This window comes from Ostrea edulis, chromosome 9 (assembly GCF_947568905.1).
Source record: "Ostrea edulis chromosome 9, xbOstEdul1.1, whole genome shotgun sequence".
Taxonomy (NCBI): Eukaryota; Metazoa; Mollusca; class Bivalvia; order Ostreida; family Ostreidae; genus Ostrea; species Ostrea edulis.
In genome coordinates this window covers 28,390,291-28,400,482 of record NC_079172.1, presented here as the reverse complement: position 1 = coordinate 28,400,482, position 10,192 = coordinate 28,390,291, and the positions used below count along the sequence as shown (strand labels likewise).

General features: G+C 37.5%; 1 protein-coding gene across 1 annotated transcript; it reads left to right on the top strand.

The window, feature by feature from the left end:
• Positions 1-4,081: 4,081 nt before the first annotated feature.
• On the top strand, positions 4,082-9,189 carry LOC125667152 (short-chain collagen C4-like). The gene is made up of 5 exons (XM_056150031.1): positions 4,082-4,170; positions 4,905-5,145; positions 8,322-8,399; positions 8,498-8,734; positions 8,884-9,189. Exons 1-5 carry the CDS (start codon positions 4,120-4,122, stop codon positions 9,126-9,128), a joined length of 852 nt encoding a protein of 283 aa, XP_056006006.1. The 5' UTR covers positions 4,082-4,119; the 3' UTR covers positions 9,129-9,189.
• Positions 9,190-10,192: the final 1,003 nt, after the last annotated feature.

Genomic DNA, 10,192 nt, shown 5'->3' with positions numbered 1-10,192 from the left:
ATGGGTTTCCGAATTTTGGCCTGTTCTCGGCCGCTTTGCGGGGAGCGATTTTTATCGTGCCACCACACACGGACCTTTCTAAGCGGGATCTCCACGGGACTGGAGCTCGAGACAAGGACGGCATACCAGTCAGGCAGTGAAGCACGACAACGCTGGTCCTCCCCCTCCCCTGAAGGCAGGAGGTACCTATTCAGCCGGCGATAGTCGTCTAATCTCTGACGAAGGCTACCATCCCTTCTCAAGGTCAAGATGGTGAGTCGCTGCATTTATTTGATATTCCTTAATATTCACTTTGTTCAAATTCTACCGGCTGTCGTAAGGCACCCGCACAACATAGCCCATACTTAGTTTCTCTATGTATCTTCTGGCAGCCGCCATATGTAAATTCATATCCTGGCCATGTCCTACACCACCTAATATACCTAGCATTGCCGGTGGTCTATTAGTATGTATCCCAATGGCAAACCTATGGCACAATTTTGATTGTATCTATTTGGCCAAAATGCCATTCATGATTCAAGGTACTTTGTAAACGTAGGTTTCATGACCTTTCATAGGCATGGCTAGCGAGTCGGTCAAGCAAAGGGCACCAGATAGTCAGATCATGCTACAAATTCCAAGGCTTGCTTACTCTTAATTCGTCCCATTCTGTAATCAGTTCATTATGTCGCGTTACTTGTATTTATTCAATTACATGTCATACACGATGAACCTGGATAACGTTCAGGTATACCTGATTGTGCCAAAATGTCGGCACTGCATAGACCAGGGGCTCGGACCTCAACCTACCACGAGGTTCAATTTGCAATGTGGCCAACCACTACATTATCTCGCTAGGTTTACTTGCTAGGCATTATTTTGCCCAAGGATCAGGGTAGGCATTGCTATTCACGGCCACAGGGGTTCACGGGTTTTTACTACGCACGATCACAATTTTAGGTACCAAGGACCTCACCGGTCAATTTATGCAGAGTTATTAACTTTATAGTACTTATCTATTATTAACATCCCTATGCAATTACGTGGTATTCTTGCTATTTCAGCAATTTGCCTCTTTTTATTTTATGTAGTTTACAGATGATTCCGACAACGTACGTGACGTGGAGCGTTATATGCTATTTCGTACACACGTTTCAGGTTTGTGCTAGAACCAGTATCACAGCGTACGAGTCGCAGTGTATTCTCACCTTTTCGTTCTTTGGATATTTAGCAATGTCCATAGCACAGAGACCCTAGTTCCATATCATTCGTTGCATTTAATTGCAGTGTTTGTTTCCGATAATTGTCCACAATCTCAATTTAAGTTCGGACTTGCAGATTGTCGATCGGTTCGTTGTTGTTTATTCTCATGGTCAAGCCTAACCAAAAGTTATTGTTTGGTTGACTTTAAGTCAATCACACTCCATTCCATTTTCATGTAAATAATTGACTGGTTTTGTCTCAGATGTATTCGGCGTTGAATTTTTCTTTCCATAATTCATTCAATAGGCATTTATTGGAGTTTGTATGGTTCCAGCAGTCGAGAAACCACGTCAGGAAGTGTCATGTTTTGTTATCCAACTTTTTCCGAGGAGACTTGGCTTTAAGGGGAAAGGCTTAGGGGTGTTAATGGACTGGGTAATTTTCGTATTTTGGCTCGAGTAATCGGTCTTAATTTTAATTCTTAGCGGAGTTTGGGTTAATTCTCATTGGTTCTGGAACGTTTGGATTAGTTTGACGAATTTATGAGGAATGTCCGTTCGAAAAAGTTTGATTCATTACAGATTATAATGCTTATCTTAGGAATCGTCGAAAATGGTATTTAGCAATGTGCCATTTTGCTATCATTACCTTAATTTTTACGGAAGTATTTGGGACTTGTAGTTAGATCTTTTTTGACCGAATTCAGACTTCAAAATTATTCTAGAATTTTCTGATAACACTCTTCAGAATCAATCGGAATCCTTTAGAGGTACACCAGTTTCAGTTATGGGGCGTAATTTTCCTCCAGTAGGACTGGGAGATGGTTTGCTAAATTATTGTTTGGAAATTTTGTCCAAATTTTGCTTTCCATCATAGGAGTTATTCAGAGCTCACAAGTCTTATAGTCCGCCTGAACTGCGACCACTTTGTTGCTAATCTTACGTCACCTTCGAGATTACACATTTTGAAATGGTCATTTCAGAATTCAGTCTAATTTTGGTCAGGAATCCTGAAGTTTTAGCTATTCCCTTGAAAAATCCAGGAAATTCAAATAATTTACAACTTTCATAATCACTATCAAAATGTGTCAATTTGGTGATACCAGTGACCTCTTGGTTAAGTCACCATTGCTTGAGAGTACGCAAGGGGGTTCAAAGGGGGTAGCATAGAGATAAACGCTCTCCCATTGTGCCTCCAGGGGGCCTGGGTGACGGACGAGAGTGCACGTCGCCCACCCTGCAGAATTGAGATGACCTTGTTGTTAATTCATTACCTTCGAGGTTACACTTTTTGCAATGATCAACCTCAGAATTCAATCTAATTACTGGTCGGAAATCCTAAAAGTTTTAAATATTCCCACGAAAATTACAGGAAATGCAGGTAATCTTCAAGTTGAGAGCGATTACCGAAATGTGTCAATTTGGTGATAACTTGGTCTTAGTAACCATTGCTTGAGAGTGTACAGGGGGTACGGAGAGGGGAGCGTAGAGATAAATGCTCTCCCCTCGCGCCTGGGGGACCTGGGCAACGGCGCGGGTGCACGTCACCCACCCCACTGTTTAAGTGACTCCAATTTCAAGTATGCATGAAGAAAAAAGGAAACAAACATACAATATCAATTTTTGTAGGGGACATTGTTCCAAAGCCTGTGGCGGACTGGGGAGTGCGTTGGGGTAGTTGATCACTAATTCTGCGCCAAAACCGGCTCTCCTCCCACCTACTACTAAATCAGGGGGCAGGTATTTCACGTGTACCCTCCAGACGACCATTAAACTAGGTCAAGGGTCAGTAGATATTCATAGAAAGTACTAATTTCTTGCATAAGTTGCTAAAGTTTAATTCGTGGGGCTCTCAGCTAGTTCATAGCTGGGGCCACATCCACCTCCTACCAAAGGAGGGGATGCTACAGGCTGGTGCATGTTGCGACAACTGTAGGAGGGTCTGCAAGCTTGCTCCGCACTTGCTAATTAAACCAGGTAGCACGCAGGAGACCGGTGAGATGCGTAGAGATCTCTACCTCCCTTAGAATGTGGGGACTCGTTCAGGTTCGGACACCTATGTCCACATAGGGCTCCCTGTGTTGCTCCTACTTTGGTAGTCAAACTGGCACACTGGCCGCCTCCCCAGTTCCCCACAAAAAGTTTGCATGCGACCCTTTCCACCATATATGTAAATTTGCATCCTGTTTCTGATCCAATTAATAAATATTAAACTTGTATCACTCTTGTCATTGCAGCTGCTAAGCAGCCTATGAGGGATTACAGGGCAGCCAGTTAAGCTTCGACACACCTACTGGTCTATTCAGATATTAAGTTAAGGTCACTATTCAATTCGGGTAGTAGGTCAGATGTCTTGCGGCTGGTTGTGCTGTATATTAAGTTTATTTTAGCACAATGGCTTCTCTACGTAAATTTAACATACCCTAGGTCAAGTCATGGTCATAAAGCCAATTGTTTTATTAATATATTTACTTAGCAGCATACTTTGTTACGTACCGTATATCACTGATATCACGAAATTTTTAATTCCAAGAGAAAAGAATGTAGAATCATTGACATGAGTACGATGGTATTTAACACTTTTCTGAATGAAGAATGTATGTATCTATATGTATGTCAGAGAAGACCTTTTCTAAAACAAATCAACAAATCAGTTTAATATCATTACATGTTCTGTCATTTATGTCTGTAGAGCAAACGTTCACCACAAGGATTTCATTTTAATTAGTTTAGTTATCAAGGCAAACATATATTAGAAAACGCATAATTAAGTTATTGTGTACATGGACAAGTGATGAAAACAAACAGTGATCGTATATACTAATGTTAGTATCTAGTTACATTTTAATGAGATTATTCTGTCACGAACCATATATATGGAATGCGTCATATTGTTACCTATGTATATGTCCTAAAACTTTTTCATTGAGACTGGTGCATGTGTAATAAATGCATTTATGATTTCTTATTCTGGAAAATAACTCAAGATGTAAGTCTATAAATATTACTTTCTTATCAACATAATTGAAGTTGTCCATAATTAAAAAAGTACAAATCCAATACCTTCCCAAGAACAAGTCAGTTTATTGATCTGGATTATGAAAATTGTGATGTGTTTTTAGTTTCGAAATGTTTGCATCCTCCAGGAAAGACATTTGTATCATACTTGAAAGCCAACAATGCATTTCAATATGATTTGCTTAATTGGTTTGTTTGTTTACAAAATCAAACTTAGAATTGATCATACCAGTTAATTGCGTTTGACATTTTTCCTTTCCAATTCAACGTGTAAATTGTTTAAATCGAATGAATACATGTATAGGATATGTTATGCATTTAATTGATTACTGTTCGATACCTTCACCTTTCATTCAAAGGAACATTTCGAAAGCTCTATTTCTGAAACCTTCAAAACGATTTTCTTGGGTCCCATCTTTCTCACATAAATTTTCTAACATTCATAAATGAAAATAATTTGATGAAATGTTTTGAGGTTTTTTATTTCGCATACGTGACTTTCAACATTGTATTCTGTTTTGATTCCCTGGACCCACCGCTGTATTAGTGTTGTAAGCCACACAAATACTTTCCATGTACCGGTAATACGTGTTAAATACTATAATACACTTGTATGTTGTAGAACATTACCTATATCTGTGTGTTTGGTGATGATATGTTGAAAATGATTATTAGCATTTTTATTTATATTTCCCTTTTTGTTAGATTACATATAAAATTATGATTTTACCAACCTTCCTACTGATGGTCCATGTTTCACAAGTTGAAACACAAACCGGAAGTTGCAAAGACATCTTACATGGCTTCCTGTCTGGACAATTGTCGTCCGCTCTCGGAGATTATCAAATTAAAGCATTGAAGCAGGAGTTCCTAAGGTTCACAAATACCATGCAGAGATCTATGAATGTATTCAAGGAACAAATGAAAGCTGATTTTGAGAAAAAAGGTACAAGACTATACTATACTTTTTCATCAATCCCTTCGGCTTAGTTCCCCCGTTCTATCTATAATTTTCTTTAATGCATTTTGTACACTAAGGACTTCCAACTAATCAAAAACAACATACTTTAAGAAAGAACTTCAAACGAGATGAGATACAAAGTCGTCATATAATTGAAATAATACAAAAAGATTAAGTATACATGTATATGTAAAATTTCATTTGTATAATACCTTATTTGTAACAGACAAGAAATTGTAAACAATCATTTTTGAATCAATTATAATTATTTGAAATGAAAAATCAAGTGGCTATAAGATTGCTTGCAATATTTATCAAATCCACATGCTTCTGAGCGTTATTTCCTAAGAATATATATGCATATATATATAACATAAAATACATTTATCAAGGTCAAACAAATTAAAGCCACAATCTTGAAATTCATTATATAAAAGTATCCACCTCTCATATAATTCCGACTCAACGTATTGTTAAAACTGAATAAACATATACGTCCGCAAAAAGGGGGAACCGGACCTCCTGTCCTTTTCTTTTGGATCCGCCCTTTTATAGATATGTATCTTGTACACGTAAAATAGAATTTCTCCGATTACGAGTTAACTTATTAACGTAATGTTCTTAACTCGTTCCACCTGATATTAATTAAGTCTATTATTACTACTTATTACTACTTCGTACATTCTGGATCAGCTCTTTGAACGAATAGGGCATGTCCTAGATCGCTCTACTTTTTACATTGATTGGCAAGCCTAAAACTCCAAAAAAAACCACATATATTCTGCGATGTAACTACGTTTGTAGATTTAGTGTAGTTGCAGTGCTAGGTGTATTCACATGTAGTTTTTAACTCACCTGAACCGAAGGTTCAAGTGAGCTATTCTGATCACATTTTGTCCGGCGTCCGTCTGTCTGTTCGTCTGTCTGTCTGTCCGTCTGTACGTCTGTCCGTAAACTTTTCACATTTTCGACTTCTCCTCCAGAACCACTGGGCCAATTTCAACCTAACTTGGCCAAAAGCATCCTTGGGTAAAGGGCTTTCGAGTTTGTTCACATGAAGGGCCATGTCCCTTTCAAAGGGGAGATAATCACAAAAATGCAAAAATAGGGTGGGGTCATTTAAAAATCTTCTCCTCAAGAACCACTGGGCCAGAAGAGCTGAAATTTACCTGAAAGCTTCCTGACATATTGCAGATTCAGGTTTGTTCAAATCATGGCCCCCGGTGGTAGGATGAGGCCACAAGGGGGGATCAAAGTTTTACATACAAATATATAGGGAAAAACTTTAAAAATCTTCTCAAGAACCACTAAGCCAGAAAAGCTGAGATTTACATGAAAGCTACCTGACATAATGCAGATTCAAGTTTGTTCAAATCATGGGCCCCGGGGGTTGGATGGGGCCACAACAGGGGATCAAAATTTTACATACAAATATATAGGAAAAATCTTTAAAAATCTTCTTTTTAAGAACCACGGAGCCAGAAAAGCTGATTTTTACATGAAAACTTTCTGACATAGTGCAGATTCAAGTTTGTTCAAATCATGGGCCCCGGGGGTAGGATGGGGGCCACAAGGGGGGATCAAAGTTTTACATACAAATATATAGAGAAAAACTTTTAAAATCTTCTTCTCAAGAACCACTAAGCCAGGAAAGCTGAGATTTACATGAAAGCTTCCTGACATAATGCAGATTCAAGTTTGTTCAAATCATGGGCTCCGGGGGGTTGAATGGGGCCACAATAGGGGATCAAAGTTTTACATACAAATATATAGTTAAAATCTTCTTCTCAAGAACCACTGAACCAGAAAAGCTGATTTTTACATGAAAACTTTCTGACATAGCGCAGATTCAAGTTTGTTCAAATCATGACCCCCGGGGGTAGGATGGGGCCACAAGGGGGATCAAAGTTTTGCATACAAATATATAGTTAAAATCTTCTTCTCAAGAACCACTTAACCAGAAAAGCTGATATTTAAAAGAAAACTTTCTGACATAGTGCAGATTAAAGCTTGTTCAAATCATGGCCCCCGGGGGTAGGATGGTGCCACAAGTGGGGGGTGGGTCAAAGTTTTACATACAAATATAGGAAAAAGCTTTAAAAATCTTCTTCTCAAGAACCATTGGGCCAAAGAAATTTACATGAAAGCTTTCTGACATGGTGTAGATTCAAGTTTGCAAAGGGTAGTTTGGACCATAATAGGGACTAAGGTTTTCCATGCAAATATATAAAGCACAGAAAATTTCCCTTTATTTTGTTTTGGATACCCACTTCCTCATCTACCTGAGGTTGAACTCACGACCTGTGGAACCAAATATCATAGCAGCATGTAACCAGCGCGCTAAATCGCTCGACCATTTAGGCAAGTAAAAAAAAAACTTCCTTTTAATGATGATTGAACTTTCGCCACGCTGTCACGCTGTCACATGCTACAGGGTCATTGAGAATGGAAATGTGATACAGCTATTTAACGGAAATGTACATTTCCAAGAATCATACAATATATAAATTGCATCTGAAATATTTGATATAAAGCACAGAAATAGCAATGAAATGTTGAATAAACATAACTACCCCAAGTGAAATATTTAAAATGTAGCACAGAAAATTTCACATAATTTATCTTAGATACCCACTTCCGCCCCTTTTCGGGATCTATTTAATATACAATTAAGAGTACGTGTGCGGAGAATAAAGATGGTGTTTAACAAAGTAATGTTTTAAAGGACTGGTCACTAGATATGAATATGAATGCGAGTTCGGTCGGAGAAAATGTTATTATTAAAGAAAATATTTATTCAAAATGAAAATAAATTCATTTCAATGGTTGGGTTTAAATTTACTAAAACAGGAGTTATCATATAACATTCGATAATTTTTCATAACTCAGTTATTATTTTTATATACATCGATAAAAGTGATCACTATCGTGTTTAAATTATGGAAAATTCACTATTCTTAAACGTTTTATAGACTCACTATAATGACTCGGATTAATCCGTTTGCCTCATCATGATATAGGGATGTAAAAATTGTTTGAAAACATATCTTTATTTCAACCTAGAATATTAAGTCTGTTAGAAACACACATTTATGGTCCAAGTCTTGCAGTTCCTTTTTGAAGTAAATCAAGTTGTTGCTTTTATTGTCTTTCTGATACAGGTAGAAGAAACAGAAGCGTTGTCTATACGAGATGGGGAAAGAAGACATGTCCCTCGAATGCTGAGCTGGTTCTCTCTGGTAAGTGTACATGTAGTTAAGAGGAACTGGATTTTCTGTCATGAATTGATATACTGCAATGCGGCAATACTCATGTAAATATTATCCTTCTTTGACAGGATTTACAGGTGGGTCACATTATAGCCACTCGGGAGCGGCTGTTGATCCCCTTTGTTTACCAAGAGATCCTGAATGGGGCCAGTACAAAGATGGAACGAACGGCTATAAAGCTTATGTATATGGAGCAGAATACCAAACTGACGATTCTCTAACTAACTTGCACAGACTCCATGACCATGACGTACCGTGCGCGGTCTGTCTGGTACATAATAGATCTGTTCTTAGAGTCTTCCCCGGTACGTTTTAACTAGTTCATGTCATTCCTAATATTCCACATATCATAATTTAACCAACCTTAAAGATTGACACAGATATCAAAGATAAAGAATATACAAAATAGTTTCCAAAATACTAAAGATCTAACTGATGTTTCTCATTACTTTAGCAAGGAAAACTTGTTACAAAGGTTGGAAATTGGAATACGATGGCTATCTAATGGCGGGGTTATATAATCATGCTGCTGCTACAACTTATAAATGTATGGATAAGAACCCTGATACTCTTGCTGGAGGTAGTTCTAATCACAATGGCTATCTTTTCTATTCCGTGGAGGTAATATGTGGCTCATTAAAATGTCCACCATACGTAAACGGACGGGAACTTGTATGCGTTGTCTGCTCCAAGGCATAGAGGTATCGGATAGGACAATGGAAATACATCCACACAATAAAGAAATTGGTTTCAGAATTAATAGCTGTGTTATTCTTTTTCAAACTTGATTGAGGGAATGATGAGAATAATGCTATACTCAATTTCGTCCAAAATGTCTCATATTTGCTTCATTCCAACGCTCACAATTCTATTAAAACAATAACTGTGTTGGCAGATATCAAACAAAATATATCCAATCTGACCTAAATAAAATATTTGTGTTGTTTGCATGTTTGTTCCATGGTAGCTCAGATCATTTAAAATTGAACAAAGGATATAATTTAAACCACAAGAAGTGTTATGCCTTTTGCACAATATTTTGACAACGGAGTACTCCGTTTGCCGGGTCAAGCCATAGGGCTTACTTCAAGGGATGCTTACTCCTCCTGACATGTGTTCCTACCTCTGGTATGTCCAGGGTCCGTTTTTCCCCAACTCTTTTCTTGTATTGCTTGTGGGGTTTATGAAACTAATCACTGTTCTTTATATTCGTCTTTCATTAGTTAAACATCAGACCTTAAATATAAATGTTTCAAGAGCACAGTGACAACGTCGAAGGAATTGTTTCTTATTTCTCAAAGAAACTTCCAATATGTCAGCAGAATAATTCAAACATTGAAAAAGAGTGGCTTGCTTTGTTGTTAGCTTTGCAATATTTGGTGTTTATTTGAATGTTACTGTATATCCAATATTTGTTTTACGGATTAAAGTCCTCTCATTTGTTGCATCAAATATCAAACAAGAATCAGACTCACAAGATGGAGTTTATTATTTAAAGAGTATGATATTGATATCAAACATATCAAAGCAACGAAAATGTTACAGCAGATGCCTTATCAAGAGTCTTGAGGATGTTATGTTATTTTGTCGTTGCTTTGATTGATGTACATTGTATGTTTGAGTTTTCATTGTCATTCAAACGTTTTTAAGGGCGGGTGTTCTGTGTATTACTATTTGCACTAAATTGACGTAGATAGTTCTAGAAAGTTATGTTTACTTGTTATTGACACCTGTGACCTAGATTGTTCTAGACTTCATGTCTC